We start from the raw sequence: 18,334 nt of genomic DNA on the forward strand, positions 1-18,334 counted from the left end.
CTTCTTTAGGCTGAAACCTTAGAACCACCTTTCCTTTTTTTTCCCCCCTTCTCATACCCCTGTAAGGAATATGCCAACAAATCTTGTTCCTTCTATTTTCATAAGAATTGTAACCAGTGTCTAAGTCAGTTTCACCACTTACCTTGATTATTGTCTCCTAATCGCTCTCCTTATTATTTCCCTCTTTCCCTGACATCTTAGCACAGCCAGACTAGTCCTTTTAAAAGTAAAGTATTTTTTGTTTAAGTAATGTAGTTTTAAGGTTCAGAAACTGAATTCTTTTACTGATGCAAGAGATGATAAAAGAAATATTTCTTAGGGTTTCCGAAGGATAAACCTAGCATATTAATCAATATGTGAGAAATTAGGTTTTATTAATAACCCAGAACATTAAAATATTTCTTTTCTACTTTTGGTCTCTTCTTTTTTTTCTTTTCTCTACAAATAATTAGATGAGATTATCACTGTCACTGTCAGATTGTCTTGCTATTCTTGTCATCTGCTGGGTTTTTTCCATTTCTAAAGTATATTAATATTAAAATCTCACATTTAAAAAAGAACTATTTGAGAGATAATAAATATGTTTGATCTTAACTGCCAACTCCTTTGGTTTATAGTCACTGCCTGGAGCAATATGTGGAAAAGGCTTAGCTATGTCTGGAATGGGTAAGGGGATGGGGAGTAGTGTATTTGCCATCTCTCAATTGCATTTATTAGAGTAGGCAGATTTTAAATGATAATTTGCTTTGGCAGTTGTTGCTTCAGTTTTTAGTGATCCTTCACATTTTTTTGACAAAGTACATTGAAACAACAAATAGCTTAAAGACTTTTTTTTTTTTTTTTTTTTTGCCGTACGCGGGCCTCTCACTGTTGGGGCCTCTCCCATTGCGGAGCACAGGCTCCGGATGCGCAGGCTCAGCGGCCGTGGCTCATGGGCCTAGCTGCTCCGCGGCATGTGGGATCCTCCCGGACCGGGGCACGAACCCGTGTCCCCTGCATCGGCAGGCGGACTCTCAACCACTGCACCACCAGGGAGGCCCCAGCTTAAAGACTTTTAAGTGTTAAGGACAAATATAAAATCTTTTAAAGAATAAGTGAAAACTTAAATGCAAATTCTGGTTTTATTGCCGAATAACTATAAGACATATATGTTGATTTGCTTGAAAAAGATACTGAAAAATCTGTAGATGATTGGTTTAATTTTAAAATTAAATTATTTAACATAGTAACAGAGTCAGCAAGGACTATATGTTCAGTAATGTTTGTGGGGGAGGAGCTTTTGAGGTATAATTTACATACATTAAAATTTATTCTTTGGGGTTGTATAGTCCTGTGTGTTGGGCAGATGTATACAGTAGTATAACCACTATCACATTTGAGATAGACTATTTCCATCACCCCAATAAATTCCCTTGTACTCGAGTTAGAAGTTTAACCGAAAAATAACCTTGAGAAAATGTGAAAATCTAAATATATTTCCTTTGAATATCATATTTAAACAATTAAAGAATAAAAATTTATTTAAATGACCTTGAAACTTATTTTAAGGATATGTCTTTCTAGCATAATTGTGGTATCACTTCCAGGCACACTGTTCCAAGAAAATTATCATTTCTGCTTAGCTTTTCAACAAAAAGGATACTTTAAAATAACAAAGCATCATATTCAAATACTTTATCTTTGAATATTACAGAAGAAAACTCCACAAGACAGAGTGAGGATTTGGGAAGCCAGTTTACAGAAATTTTCATTAAGCAGCAAGAAAATGTCACTCTTCTGTTATCTTTATTAGAGGTAAGTAAAGAACCTTGCTATTTTTGTCATCTTAATAAGCTTGTTTTGTTGCCCTTTTGGGTGTTATTGAGGAAGCAACATATATAGATACCTTTTTTAAAAAAATAAATTTATTTATTTATTTATTTTTGGTACGTTGGGTCTTCATTGCTGCACGCGGAAGCCTAGTTGTGGTGAGCGGGGGCTACTCTTTGTTGCAGTGCACAGGCTTCTTGTTGCAGAGCACGGGCTCTAGGCACGCAGGCTTCCGTAGTTGTGGCTCATGGGCTCTGGAGCGCAGGCTCAGTACTTGTGGCGCACGGGCTTAGTTGTTCCGCGGCATGTGGGATCTTCCTGGACCAGGGCTTGAACCTGTGTCCCCTACATTGGCAGGTGGATTCTTAACCACTGCACCACCAGGGAAGCCCCTATATACCTTTTCAAGATAGTGAAATTTGTTGTGTCATTACAAGAGATTCACACGTGTGTTTTAAGAACTGTATAGTCTCTTAGAATACTGTCTGCTTCTTATTTCCATTTTTACAAAGTACTGTTATATCTAGTCAACAACAGTTTAATCAGTTTGATCAATTTATATTAACTCTTTTCTTTTTATTGCTTTTTATTTCTTAAGTTAATTTTTTAAAGTTTGACAAACACTTTTTTTGTTTGTTTATAGTTTTTGGTACCATTCTACTAGTTGAAAAGTTTTGCTTGAAAATGTGAATTACAAATGTTAAATATTTTAAATTCCTATATTGTAGGAGTTTGATTTCCACGTCCGCTGGCCTGGTGTGAAACTTCTTACTTCTCTTTTAAAACAACTAGGGCCTCAAGTGCAGCAAATTATTTTAGTCAGTCCTATGGGTAAGTGACTCATCTTCCTTATATTATTTTGATTTAAAAGTGAGGATCATAAAATACAAAAACAAACAAAGTAAAATTGAGGATCATTCCTATGGGGGGGGGACTGAAATGATGTGTTAATAAATTGTTTATAATTTGAATCACTATTTGTGTTTTTGATCTGCCAGTGTTTTTCACATGGTTATATGTTTCTAGGTGTTTCAAGGTTGATGGACTTATTAGCGGATTCCAGGGAAGTTATACGTAATGATGTAAGTCACGTTTGAAGAAAAGTCTAAGAATATGCTGCTTTTTTTCTCTTTTTGCAAATGAAATCTTTGTTGACCCTTATTCAGAGTCATAGAAGTTAGATTTGGAAAGTTGGGGTAATGGTTTAGACCTTTTTAAGTTATATACAAGGCCACATTTTTTCTTTGTTTCCAACCTATTCAGTATTTTGGCTTAGACAAATGACTTTGCTATTCAAATTTATGCCTTCCACAAGTTTAGGATTTCTTCCATCCTTTTCTGAAAGGTTGTACTGACACCAAATTCTACCTCCAAAAAGAGCAGAGGAAACACCCCTAGACATTGAACTGCATAAACTTAACAAAGTGTAACATTTGGAACCATCACCCTTAGTTGATTGAATACATATTTCAAAGGATTTTCCTTGTAATCTCTATTTAACTATAGAGCGTGATTTGCTTTGGAGTTAATTTTTCATTCTGATTTAATATTTGCATATACATTTGAGTATTTTCTATTGATGAATATTGTTTTGTTGCTTGAACGTTCTTTTCTGTTGTTATCTACAACTTGATCAAAACCATAATACTTTAGATAGCAATTGGAAAAATCTTTTTTTTTTTTTTTTTGCCGTACACGGGCCTCTCACTGTTGGGGCCTCTCCCGTTGCGGAGCACAGGCTCTGGACGCACAGGCTCAGCGGCCATGGCTCACGGGCCCAGCCGCTCCATGGCATGTGGGATCTTCCCGGACCGGGGCACGAACCCGTGTCCCCTGCATCGGCAGGCGGACTCTCGACCACTGCGCCACCAGGGAAGCCCCTGGAAAAATCTTTAAAATTAAAATTTAGAGCTAGGGGATCTTATCAAGCTAATTCAGTCTCCATATTTACACGGAGAAGCCCAAGACTCACAGAAACCAAGTGACTTGTTCTTTGTTAGTGATGTCTTACTCATCTTTGTGTTTGTGGTACCTAGCCCTGTACCTTTCTCATCTTAAGTGCTAATAAATACCATTTGGATTGCTTTTAGTCTCACAACTGTTTCCTGACAAAGCAGAGACAAAACTGAAATGCTCTTGACTTCTAATCCACATAGACAGTTTTTTTTTTAGCTTTGCATTTAAAATTTTGTAGTACCTACGTCAATGCAGTAATATAAGTGGTGAAATGATATAGTAGTATAACTCATGAGAAGGACAGTTTTTATTCTTTAATATTCTTTTAAGAATTGTGTACCTATCTATTAGGAATTTTGAGTGTCTTTTCTTGACTAAAATATTAGTATGTATCTTAAACCTGAATTTGGTGTTCTGCTCTTCTCTTTCCTTTAACTCTCTACTCTTTTTTTTCTTTTCCTAACCTTTTTTCCTCAGTTTTTATTTGAGACAGATAAAATGATTCTCTATGTTGGCTTTCATTACTTTTATGATTAGAGATTAAGTTATATTTTTGCTGTGATGTTTAGATTTTGGAGTTTTATAGCCATCTTTCCTTTGGCTTCACAGATTCACTTAAATTCTTTGTGGAGACTTACTATCGAACATTATGCAGTAAAACACAGTGTAATACAACCCAGTTGACTCCAGCAACCAGTGGAAACTAACTGGCATCTGTGGCAGCTACTAGTGGCACTCTGTTACTGCCCAGAATAATACACTGCTTCCGCCCCCCCCCCCCCGCATCCTTTGTATCTTTTTCTTTCTTTATTCTTCTTTTAAAATTCTCTTTTCATTTCCTTCTTTTTAATATTTCTCATTGCATTCAATGACAGTTATTAATATTGACTAACCTCTCTGGGAGCCTGTTGGTAAAGATTTTTAGCCTCAATTTGTTTTATATTTGAAACATTGAATTTGATCTGGATTTAGAGAATTAGTTGGTCATTTATCATAGATACAGTGAACTATCATATTTATTTATGTTACTTAGGGCTTAAAAATTAGCAAGAAAGGTTGAGAAAACTCTAGGAAGTAACTACCAGCTCACTTCTAAATGATAGACTGTAATTCCATTCTTTAATTTTTAGTTTTTTATTATGAGAAATGTAAACACACATGAAAGTAGAGAGAATACAGACAAACCCGTCCCCTAAACTCATTAATTTTCAAGATTTTATTATACTTACTTCATCCATCCCTCCCCTCACCACTCTCCTTTATTTTTGACTAGAGTATTTAAAAGGAATCAAACAATCTGTATAATTTCACTATTACATACTTCAGTATACATGTTGTGTGTGTGTGTGTATGTGTGTGTGTGTGTGTGTGTGTGTATTTCCTTATATAACTACAATGCCATCACATTTAATGAGATAACAACTTTGTCTTAGCTCTCATTAAATAAGGTAACTATTTCTACACTCAAGTTTCCCAGTTGTCTCATAAATGTCTCTTACAGTTGGTTTCTTCAAATTAGTTTCCAGACAAGGCTCTCTCATTACATTTGATTGTTAATGTCTGTTAACTTTCTAAAGGGCTTGATTAAGTTCTGGTTCACCTCTTTGCTTTGATATTTCCTAGATGATGCAGTGTACTTAATTTTGCAGCACATCAGGAAATGTAATATCTGGCTGTCTCACTTGTAGTGATCGGTGGGTTTGATTCAGGTGGTGACAGCCAGATCCCTCCATGGATCCCTTCATCCATTACATCTGATCATTCATTAATGATCATTGCCTGATTCATTTATTTTGTTAAGAGTTTCAAAATGATGATTTCTATAATTCTGTCATTCATTCACATTTATTCGGCTGTAACCTTCCTCAAAGAAGAACTTTACTTCATCAACCAGTATATTTTATTACCCTGAATTATAATTCATAGATGAAAGGGAGGATAAATAGCTAAATCCTTTTAATTACCAGTTTTTAAAGTAAGGAATTGGTGCCCACTTACTTTCAATGACCAATGAGTATACTTTCATTTCTAGTAACATTAGTGGATGTGTTTGATTAGAGGAATATGTCTCTTAATAGTCAGGGAAAAGAAACTGATATGTATTGAGAACTTAGGTTCTGTAGGAGTTATTTTATCTCCTTTAGTCCTCATAAAAACCCTATGACAAAGATACCATCCTTGTTTTACACATGGGTATACTAAGACTTACATTACATAAATTACATACAGAGTTTATGTAATTTGCTTCAAGTTGCACAGCTAGTAAGTAGACCTTTAAAAAACCCACTGTATCGAACTCATAACCTTAGTGTTCTTTCCACTGTATTTATTCCTCCCTTTGTTAGCAGTTAAACTCAAGTTAACATTAAGTAGGAGAATATGACATGTAAAAATAACCACTTTTGCTTTCTTTCTCATCTAATGTTGAGACTGGACAGTAAGGGAAATGAGTAGGAAAAGCCCAATAAGGCTGTGGGTATTTTTTGTCTTATATAAATACTTATTTGCCCAGTACTGACAGCCAACAGCTTATTTGACTCTTTGGAACTTTTGAACTACTTAGTTGCTCTTCCTCTTCCTCTAAGAAAATTAAATATTTTCTGTCTCTTTGACCATTATGGTATTGTTGGGCTCCTGTGGGCTCATAAAATACTTGTTGTTTGATAGTGAAATAAGCAGAAATGGTTAACAGTGACTATTTCTTGAATAATAAAGAAGTTGCAAAATATATAACCTAAATCTAGCTCAACAGGAGCTGAGAAAACTAAAAATCAGAAGCAAAGACTACTGAGAATTGTCTCACACTAGACATGGTGTTCATGAGGCATGAATTCTCATTCTTCTTTTTTTCTATCAACTTAGAATCAAGTTTTGGGGATTTCCGGGCCAGATAATTACAAGAATATCTGAACATTCCCTGCTAAAATGTGGTGATGTTTATTGATTTATATTATTGATTTCACAATTTTTTATTGTTACTATTGTGAAGCATGTACCGAGGCATTACTGAGACAAATATAATCATGTTCAACTCTCTTAGACCACAGTGAAAGCCAGGTAATGAATGATTGATGAATTGATGAATATGCAAGAATTGTTGTATATTTATATTGTACGGTGAAAAGAGAACTGAATTAGGAATTGGTAGACATGGGTTCCAGTCAAGGATCTGTCTTTCGAGATTTATATAGCTTAGGGAGGTAAATTGCTCACCTTCTCTGTCCTTGTTTGCCCTATGTATAAAGTGAAGGAGTTGGACTTGTGAAATTCCTGCCACTTCTAAAACTCAGTGGTTTTTAAAGTAATTTTTAAATGTCTTGTAAAAGTTGTATTCCACTAAACATTATCTTTCTTCTCCATAAGGGCGTCTTACTACTACAGGCACTAACAAGAAGCAATGGAGCAATCCAGAAAATTGTTGCTTTTGAAAATGCTTTTGAGAGACTACTGGACATTATTACCGAGGAGGGGAACAGTGATGGAGGTATAGTATGAAGAGATTGATTTGGAAAGATTCCTTTTGTTCTCACGGACTTGTTAACTTTTCAGGAATGCAACTGAAGGGAGAAATGAGGACATATATTTTCTTTGTTGTTTTGTTAGATGTTGAGAGAGGCTTCCCTGAGGGAGGATGGATACTTTATATTCTTTCTTTCTTCCATTATGGTGTGTCGAATATGGATTTCTTTTTATTTATCCTGTTTAATATTTGTTAAACTTCCAGAATCTGTTGATATCTTACATCATTTCTGGAAAATCTCAGCTATGTCTCCTCAAATACTGCTCCATCACATTTTTTCCTATCTTTCTGAACTCAGATTCAGTTCTCTGTCATATGATTAGATTCTCACTTTATCATCTTACTTTCTTGTCTGCATTTTCTTTTTATCTTTTCAGGCTTTCTTCTGGATTATTTCTTCTGACCTGTTTTCTGTTTAAACGATTCTCTCTTCACCTGTATTTGATCAGCTTTTGAATGTGTCCACTGAGTTTTAAATTTTTCTTTTCTAGAAGTTCTGCTTGTTTCTTTGGCAAATTTGCTAGGTAATTTTTTTATAACTTCGTTTTCTCTGCATGTATTTTCAACTTATCTTTCATTTCTTTGAATATAAGAAACAATTACTTCACGATCTCTGTCTGATAATCGCAGTATTTTAAGTCTTTGTGGGTCTGATAATTTGCTCTGCTGGTTCTTACACATGGTACAACATTTTCTGTGTACATGGTTCTCTTTGACTATGTTTTGTGTCGTACTTAGCAGAATTACTTATAGGAATTTGAATCCTAGGATGAAAGTAATTTCTTTCAGAGAAAATGTGCTTGTTTCTGCCAAGCCCTGGGGGTGCAGTTTGTCTGGGATCACCTCATTCCAGATTGAAGGGTTGATATTCCCTGGACTACTCAGGTAATGCAAACCCGAGCTACAAAACCTATGAAGACTAGTTAACTTTGCATTTTTTGCACCCTGAGGATATATCCTTTTTTGTTTTTTTTTTTCCTTAGGATATATCCTTTTGAGGTCCCATTTTATTAGGTGAAAAGTTTTCTGTTAGATTCCTTCCCTACCTTGTGTATACCCTTGGCTTTGGTTTGTTTTCCCTCTGTCCCATGAGACTGTCAAAATAAAAAGTTTAGATTTATCAAGACTGAGAAATGTACTGCCAGCCAAAAGGTACTTTTATACTTAACTATCTGTATAGATATCCATTTTCTTGTCAGTTTTAGCCTGCTGTACTATCAGTTCTTCGTTGCTCCTAGGCTTTTTTTTTTAATTCAGCAATTTTGTTGTTTTTAATGAGAAATTGATCAAAAAACCTAGCACTAGAGTCAGAGGAGAAAAATGAGTTTATTTGCATTCACTGAACTGGGGTTAGCAAGTAGTGTAGTATAGGTGACAGTTGGCTTACTAATCTGGAAGGCAGGGCCAGCCTGGTGATAAAGATTTGAGAGTCTTTATAATATAGGTAAAACTTAGATAAACAAGAATAAAAAATTAGATAAACAAGAAAGATTAGATGAGTCACTTAGAGTAAGTGAAGAGTGAGAAGGGAAGTGCTAGGACAAACCCTAAGGAATACAAATTGTTAAGCGATTATAGAGGAAGAGGTATCAGTAAAAGAGACTGAGAAGAAACAGGCCGCGAGGGAAGAGGAGAACCACACTTAGAAGGGTTGGGGGAATTGGTAGCAGTGTAAGAAGTCACTGAGATATCAAGATAGGACAGAAATGTATCTGTAGGACTTGGAACATAGACATCATTGGTGACCTTGGGGACAGCATTTGTGTTTAGTGGTTGCCTCAGAATCAAGATTGTAGTGTCAGAGGAGTAAGTTAGAAGAGGGAAAATAGAATAGCAGAGAAAACTCATATCAGGAATTTGGTAAAGTCAGGGGAGAGCCAGGTGAACAGAACTGGAGGTTGACAAGGAACTATTTTTCTTTTCTTAAATTTTTTTTTGACATATGAAATATTTCAAACATACAGAAAACAATAGAAAATAGCATAACAAACACTTGTGCACCTACCATCCAGTTCTTTTAAATAAAGTATCCTTCTGAATATAATCTCACACCTTACTGTTTTGGCTTTTTTTTTATTAATTTTTTTTTTTCCACCACACGGCATGCAGGATCTTAGTTCCCCAACAAGGGATTGAACCGGCACCCCCTGCAGTGGAAGCTCGAAGTCTTTACCACTAGACTGCCAGGGAAGTCCCACAACTTGCTGTTTTTAATTCAACATTGTGTTTCTGAGATTTATCCATGTTGATACATGTTACTCTAGTTCATTTATTTTAAGTGCTATATATTATTCTGTATTATGAATATACTATGATCTATTACTTTCTAATTGAGTTGACAATTAGGTTGTTTCTATTTTTGCTAATATAAACTGTTACAGTGAATGGTCTTTATGTATTTACTTGTGTGTTAAGTTTCTCTATATACCTACAAATAGAGTCGTACTTTTTTCACCATTACCAGATATTGTCGAATGGCTCTCTTAAGTGGTTTTATCAACCTATGCTCAATCAGCAGTGTTTTCAAGTTCCTGTTTCTTCACATCCTTGTCAGTCCTTCCTTGCCAATTTGATGAGTGTGAGATAATGTCTTATTGAGATTTTATTTCATTTCTTAAATTAATGAGATTAAGCATATTTTCATGGGAGTAGTCACCATTTATTTTTGTTTATCTTTTACCCCTCTGAATTACCTTCTCGCCGTTTTTGTATAAGATCGTTTTTCCTTTTCCAGTTGATTACTGGGAGTTCTTTATGTATTCTGGATACTAATCATGTGTTGATTATACATGTTTCAGTTATCTTCTATTAATTTGTTTATAGTGTTTCTATTAAAGTTTAAAATTTTAGCGTAATAACATGTTGGGTTTTTTTTAATAGTTTATGCTTTTATGTTTTGTTTAAGAAATCTATCTCTACCTCAAGGTCATAAAGAGTTTCCATCACTTTCTTATACTGAAGCCTTTTAAAATGTGTCTTTTACATTTAATTAATAGGGATTTTGCATTTGAATGATGTTATAAGATTTGTGATCAAATTTCCATACGTGTGAAGGTCTGTTTCTGAGTTCTCTGATATGTTCCATTAGTCTGTCTAGTTCTACACTAAAACCATACTCTTCTAATTACAAAAGCTTCATAATAATATCCTATCTATTAGAATATAGGAAAAATTTCCTATCTTGGCCCTCTTCAGAATTGTCTTATGCGTCTTTCCCTTTTATTCTTCATATGAATGAAATTCTTTGCTAGGCAAGTTATCTGAAAATCCTAGTTGGGATTTTGATTGGAAATATATCGAGTTGTTTGGGTTTTTTTTTTAAGTTATTATTTATTCATTTATTTTTGGCTGCGTTGGGTCTTCGTTGCTGTGCACAGGCTTCCTCTAGTTGTGGCGAGCAGGGGCTACTCTTAGTTGCGGTGCGCAGGCTTCTCATTGCAATGGCTTCTCTTGTTGCGTAGCACAGGTTCTAGGCATGCGGGCTTCAGTACTTATAGCACGCAGGCTCAGTAATTGTGACTCGTGGGCTCTAGAGCACAGGCTCAGTAGTTGTGGCACACAGGCTTAGTTGCTCTGCGGCATGTGGGATCTTCCCGGACCAGGGCTCGAACGCATGTCCCCTGCATTGGCAGGCAGATTCTTAACCACTGCACCACCAGGGAAGTCCTGGAAATATATTGAGTTTAAAGATTAAGGAGAATCGTCATTGACTTTTTCTATCCATGAACCCAGGTATATCTTTTAATCTATTCAGGTCTTCTTTTATGTCTTTCAGTAATGTTTTATAATTTTGAGCACAAGAATTGTATTTTTTTTTTATTAGATTCATTTCTAGGCATCTTATACTTTTTGTTACATGTGAATGGGATCTTTTTTTATTACATTTTCAAATTGGTTACTACTTGATTTTTGTATATTGATCTTGTATCCAACCATCTTATTAAACCATTAGTTCTCCTTGGACTTTCTGTGTAGATACGATATTTTCTACAAATAAGTGTAATCTTTTTTCTTTTCAGTTCTTATACCACTTTTCTTTTCTTTGTCTCATTGCACTGATTAGAATCTTTAGTACAGTGTTGAATAGTTGCTGACTGTAATGAGAATGTTGATGTTTCACCTTTAAGTTTGATTTTTGCTAAGAGTTTTTATCATGAGTCTTGCATTTTAATAACTGTTTTTATTTTTTTCTACATCTGTGGAAATTATCAGATTATTCTCCTTTAATCTAAAAGGGCTTTTTCTTTAAAATGGAAGAGACTACAACAACTGTGAGCAAGCGGAGAGGGGACAGAAATATGATATGAGAGAGAGAGAGAGAGAAAGAAAAGACAACAACAGTGGTACATAATACCTGAAAAAGGAGGAAGTTATTAGAATCCACAGGAGAGGTAGGAACTGGCTGTTTAAGATAGGAGAAGAAGGAGCTCATCTTCCATCATAACGGGGGATAGTGCAGGTGAAGATGCAAGTCCTTTTTCACATTTGGTGACAGGGAGTTGAGTTGAAGGCAGAGACATATGCTGAGAGTGAAAAAGGATGACACAGTTGAGAATCATGGAGAAGACTGAAAATAGTCTTTTGGAGGATAGGAGAGCTTGTTGACTATTGTAATTAGGAAGATTTCCAGGCAAGGATAAAGGCCCCATTGAGGGTGTTCACCATGATTTCATAGCAGTGCAGGCTACTTGATTATGTGATCCCCTGTCTCCCCCAGTACTCAGCTGTCTAGGTACAGATATAGAAAAAAAAACCAGGCAGGCAGTTTTTGACAGGATAGTGCCTTTCCAGGCGGGTGCTATGAAAAGATAGTGAGACAAGAGAGCTCAGCAAATTACCTGTAGGGTGGAAGAAATGAAGACCTATATGTGCTAAGCTAGATAGGGAAGGAAGTAAAGACAGAAGAGTTTTTAAAAAGAAGAAAGGGGGCTTCCCTGGTGGCGCGGTGGTTGAGAGTCCGCCTACCGATGCAGGGGACGCGGGTTCGTGACCCGGTCCAGGAGGATCCCACGTGCCGCGGAGCGGCTGGGCCCGTGAGCCATGGCCACTGGGCCTGCGTGTCCGGAGCCTGTGCTCCGCAACGGGAGAAGCCACAACAGTGAGAGAGGCCTGCGTTCCGCAAAAAAAAAAAAAAAGAAGAAAGAAGACTTGTTGATGGGTTGAAAGTCTCAGGGAAGCCACAGAACAGATATATTGAGAATACTTGAGCTGGAAAGATGGGAGGTTTTAGTAATAGAGTAAGGGTTATCTCTGAAGATGAGGCCAAGGAACTGAGGGGTCCAGATATTAGATGGGTTGTCATTGAAATTGAAATCAAGAGTGACAGCAGAACATGGAGATAGAAAGAAGACTCCAAGTGAGGTGCTGGTGTTTGCAGTGAACAAGGAGTAGTGACCATGAATTTGTTACAAAACTGCAGTGAGGACTAGTAATAGATGGTACAGCCAGATGGCCTGAGCCTCAGTGAGTAAAAGTAATTTACTCTTAGATGAAAGAGAAAATGGTTAAGTGGGGCTTCACTAAATTGAAAATTTAGTCTGGAAAAGACACTGCTGAGAGAATGCAAAGATAAGCCACAGACTGAAAGAAAAGATTTGCAAAACACATCTGGAAAAGGACTTGTATCCAGAATGTACAGAGAACTCTTAAAGTTCAATAAGAAGTAAAGAAACAACCCAATTAAAAAATGAATAAAAGATCTGAGCAGATGTATCACCAAAGAAAATATATAGATGGTATATAGCATATGAAAAGACACTCAACATCATATATCATTAGGGAAATGCAAACTAAAACAATGAGACATCACTATACACCTATTAGGCAAAAATCCAGAACACTGACAACACCAAAAGTAAGCAAGGGTGTAGAACTCTCATGTATTGCTGATGGGAATGCAAAATGATACAACCATTTTGGAAGACCGTTTGGTGGTTTCTTACTAAGTTTAACATACTCTTAACATACAGTCCAGCAATCACACTCCTTGGTATTTACCCAAATGAGTAGAAAACTTATATCTACACAAATCCTGCACGTGAATATTTATGGCAGCTTTATTCGTAATTGCCAAAACTTGGAAGCAACCAAGATGTCCTCCAGTAGGTGAATGGATAAACAAACTGTGGTACATTCAGACAATGGAATATTAGTCAACGATTAAAAAGTTTTCAAGCCATGAAAAGTCCTGGAGGAACCTTAAATGCATATTGCTAAGTGAAATAACACAGTCTGGAGAGGCTACATACTTTATGATTCCAAGTATATGACATTCAGAAAAGACAAAACCATAAAGAGACAGTAAAAAGACCAGTGGTTGCCTGGGATTCGGGGGTAGGAAGAAAGAGGAATGAGTAGGTGGAACACAGGATTTTTAGAGCAGTGAAGCTATTCTGTATGATACTGTAACCGTGGGTACATGAAATTATACATATGTTGAAATCTATAGAATTTACAACACAAAGAGTGAACCCTAATGTAAACTATGACGTGAGTTAATAATGTATCAATATTCATTCATCAGTTTAACAAATGTACCACACTAGTGCTAAGTGGTAATAGCAGTGGAAACTGACACGAAGAGAGTATATGGGAATTCCCTTTATTTGTTGCTCGGTTTTTCTGTAAACATGAAGCTGCTCTGAAAAATCAAGTCTGTTTTTTGGAGTTTTTGTTTTTGTTGTTTTGTTTTGGTTTTGTCCCTGCCGCACGGCTTGTGGGATCTTAGTTTAGTTCCCCAACCAGGGATTGAACCCAGGCCCTCAGTAGTGAAAACACAGAGCCCTAACCACTGGACCACCAGGGAATTCCCTAAAATCTGTTCATTTTTTAAAAGCAATTAATTCTTTTTTTGTGTGTGTGGTACGCGGGCCTCTCACTGTTGTGGCCTCTCCCGTTGTGGAGCACAGGCTCCGGACGCGCAGGCTCAGTGACCATGGCTCACGGGCCCAGCTGCTCTGTGGCATGTGGGATCTTCCCGGACGGGGGCACGAACCCGTGTCCCCTGTGCATCGGCAGGCGGACTCTCAACCACTGCGCCACCAGGGAAGCCCCGCAATTAATTCTTATAATCGTGCAGCTTAACTAGTAGGAGCAAAAGTGTGCATGTACTACACAGAGGAATCTACTCGCTGTGAGCATCCAGCCTCTTTTTTTCATATACTTTGCAGAGGAAACAGAGCTCATTGGTTAGGAAGCCTGAGGAGTGGCCAGATATCTGTAAGGAGAACCAGGAGGGAGTCGTTAGTGTTTTAGAAACCAAAAGAAGAGGAAGTTTCAAGGAAGAGGCATAAAGACAGCAATGTCAAGTGCTTCTTAGCGATTAAATAATATATGATTGATTCATTCAACAAATATTTAGTAGTGACCTACCATGTATACATCTGATATCTTGTCTCTCTCTCTTTTTTTTTTTTTTTTTTTTTGGGCCTCACCACGTGGCATGCGGGATCTCATCAAACCTGCGCCCCCTGCGGTGGGAGCGCAGAGTCTTAACCGCTGGACCACCAGGGAAGTCCCGAAATGTAGACTGTTTTTTAAAAGCCATTTTACTTTCTTCTTGGAATGCTTTTCTGCATCCCACCCACTTCATGTGACTAATTCCTGCTTATCTTTCCCATTGGTGTTTATTTTATTATTATTTTTTTATTTTGGCCGCACCATGTGGCATGTGGGATCTTGTCTTTATATCTGCTGAGGATACAGAGAGGTAAGTAGGACATTCCCAAATTCCTGTCTTCATGAATTATAATCTAGTGAAGACAGATACTGCATAATAATAAAAGGGGCAGGCTACTGTGAGAGCATATAGCTGGTGATCCTAACCTACTCACTGGATCTTGCTAATCATTCTTGAAGAAATGATGTGTAAGCTGGATTTGAAGAAAAAATGTGAGTTACTGAGGTGAGTGGATAGTTGAAAATAGAAGTCAGGAGATCACTGGGGGACCTGAGAAGGAGCAGGCTCACTGCCATGCATACTGCAGAGATGCTGAGCACTGAGAGTTTTCTTTTGAAATGTTTGAGGATTGAATTTTCCTTCAGGTTTTATCCGCCTCAACATTCTATTCTACATTCTTTCCCCAGGTATAGTAGTGGAAGATTGTCTGATTTTGCTTCAAAACCTGTTAAAAAACAACAATTCCAATCAAAATTTTTTTAAAGAAGGCTCATATATTCAGCGTATGAAACCTTGGTTTGAAGTTGGAGATGAAAATTCAGGCTGGTCCGCACAGAAAGTGACTAATCTGCACCTAATGCTACAGGTATACTGTCCTTAGACATAAATGTGATAAGAATTCTGACAGTGATACTTTCAAAGAAAAGAAAATGGCTTGTGTTTGATAAATCCAGGATGTTGAGTTGGTTTCAGATGGGCTTTAAAAAAAAAAAAAACGCTTTTAATATGGAGATTTGCAGTTATACGCAGAGATGGAGATCCCCACACACACACCCATCAGTTAGTTTCAATAATTATTAACATCTGGCAGTTTTGTTTCATCTTTTATCCCTCTCTCTGGCCCTGCAGGATTATTTTAAAGCAAATCCAAATACAGTTTCCTGATAGGTTTTGCACTAGAAAATAACAGGTTAGCTTGTTGAGTTGAATTTTTAAAATCTACTATCTTCAATTAAGGTTCTAATATCATAAATTTTAATACTCAGAATATTAAGTTCAAAGAAATCCATTCAGTAAACATTTACTGAGAGCCAGGCACTGGATGCTTGGAAATGAATGGTAATGTCCCTGCCCCCAAAGATTAATAGTCTTGAGTTTTAAATCTAATACAAGTTAAATTGACAAATCACGTGTAATTTTATTTAAGCTTTATGGTGAAAGCTTGGTGGTGATAGACAGTAAAAGTGAAGACGGTAGGATCCCAAATGAATTCTACATCAGAGAAAATGACGAAGTTTTTAGAATATTTTACTTACTTATCCCTTTATTGAATTCCCCTTCTCCAGACCCTTAAGCTTATACGGGTCTCCCACCTTACTGACTCTTTAGTGATTCCTGTGGGTCTTCGAGTGTCTCTGAATTGTGCCTGCATCTCTGAAGTTGTGTTCCTCAAAACTAGATGGTTAATCAGACTGGTAATTAGAATCCACATATTGTTGCATGCTCTGGGAGTTGCCTGCATAGCGTTGATTGATAATTAGGGTGACCATATGCCCCAGGTCACCAGGCCAGTGTTCATTTTGTAATTACTAATAGTGTCCTCTTTCACTTCAACAGTGTTCCAGTTTAGATAATAAATTATATAGTTAGCCTATTTAGAATATGCCTAAAAACTGTCAGGAAGATATTTTACAGGAGAACATGGGCAGAATCTTTCTATTTATACTCCCATCTTCATTGTCTATATTTTTACTTGTCAGTATTACACATTTCAAGGCCATTAGTTTTTTATGTTTTAGAAATAGTGTCCCAGTGGTAAGCTTGATATTTTTGCTCAACATTGCTTTCTTAATAAAGGAAATTCCTCTAGAAAAGTAATTTTCAAAACGTGATTAGAGAAAATGAAGGGATCTGATGATGTACAAATTACATATATGTTTCCTGCCAGAGTGAAAATTTAAACTGCTTGAGCAGCTTACTCATGTTTTATAGCTTAGGGTACTACGTAAATAATTATTTTTGAAGGAAGTGTCACTTGTTAAAAAGTAAAAGTACTATTTTACCCCCTAAAAAAATTTAGAATATAAATATTTATATAAATATAAATAAACAGAAAAACACAGTATTCTGGTTATATAGTAAGTTAGTTCTTTCTTTAAGTATTCTTTGCTTTTAGAAAGTGAATAAACTAGATACTAATCTTAAAGAACATAAACTTCAAAATAAAGAAACGGAGTTTAATTCACTTTAATATATTCTCCACGCAAAGACTGAGTAGTTGATGTAATCATAGCTTCACAGGCCACAGGTTATCTTCTGCTTTTCAACCTATTAGAGGGTTCTTTCTTAATAGCTTTATTGCTTATATTTAGGGTTGCTTGTATTTCAAGTTCTCTATTATGTTCCAAATGAAAATGCATTACAATTGATGATAAACAATCCTTTTTGGATAGATATTTCCATTTAGAATTATTCATCATCACAGTTATAATTATGATGGAATTCTAGGCCACTAAAAATTGAAATTGATCCACTTAAGGATAGTTCATTCACATTTTGCAAATTAAATTTGGGGGAAGCATCTTATTGAAAAATTTTTTAGTTGTAAAACATTTAAATTTTTTCTTGGAATGTTAAGTTTATGACTAATTCTACCTACAGGAATCCATTCTATGCCATTTTTGGATAGATACTGCCAGTGACTCTCAGAAAGCTCATTACCTTATGAGAGACTCCTTTTCATTATTATTATATTTGTTATGGTGATCTGCAATCAGTATCTTTGATGTAACTATTGTAATTGTTTTGGGGCACCACGAATCACACCCATGTAAGATAGAGAACTAAATTGATAAATGTGTGTGTTTTACTGCTCCACTGACTGTTCCCCGTCTCCCTATTCCCTGAGACATAACAATATTGAAATTAGGCCAGTTAATAACTTTACAGTGGCCTCTTAAGTGTTCAAGTGAAAGGAAGGGTCCCATGTCTCTCACTTTAAATCAAAAGCTGGAAATGATTAAGCTTAGTGAGGAAGGCATGTTGAAAGCCTTCATAGGCCAAAAGCTAGGCCTCTTGCACCACTTAGCCAAGTTGTGAATGCAGAGGAAGAGTTATTGAAGGAAATTATAAGTGCTACCCCAATGAACACATGAACGATAAGAAAGTGAAACAGCCTTATTGATGATATGGAGAAAGTTTTAGTGGCCTAGATGGATGATCTAACCAATGACAACATTCCCTTAAGCCAGAGCCTATTCTGGAGCAAGGCCTTTACAACTCTTCAATTCTGTGAAGGTTGAGAGAGGTGAGGTAACTGCAGAAGAAAAGTTTGAAGCTAGCAGAGGTTCATGAGGTTTAAGGAAAGAAGCCATCTTCATAACATAAAAGTACAAGGTGAAGCGGTAAGTGCTGGCGCAGAAGCTGCAGCA

At 36.4% G+C, this 18,334-nt stretch overlaps 1 protein-coding gene across 1 annotated transcript in view; it reads left to right on the forward strand.

Moving 5' to 3' along the window:
* USO1 (USO1 vesicle transport factor) overlaps positions 1–18,334 on the forward strand; it is a 94,969-nt gene that overhangs the window by 45,498 nt on the left and 31,137 nt on the right. Inside the window, exons 5-9 of the mRNA XM_030877894.3 lie at positions 1,694–1,794; positions 2,538–2,640; positions 2,836–2,891; positions 7,129–7,249; positions 15,371–15,549. Coding sequence (XP_030733754.1) covers positions 1,694–1,794; positions 2,538–2,640; positions 2,836–2,891; positions 7,129–7,249; positions 15,371–15,549 — 560 coding nt within the window. The remainder of the gene's footprint in view (positions 1–1,693; positions 1,795–2,537; positions 2,641–2,835; positions 2,892–7,128; positions 7,250–15,370; positions 15,550–18,334) is intronic.

Source organism: Globicephala melas, chromosome 5 (assembly GCF_963455315.2).
Source record: "Globicephala melas chromosome 5, mGloMel1.2, whole genome shotgun sequence".
NCBI lineage: Eukaryota > Metazoa > Chordata > Mammalia > Artiodactyla > Delphinidae > Globicephala > Globicephala melas.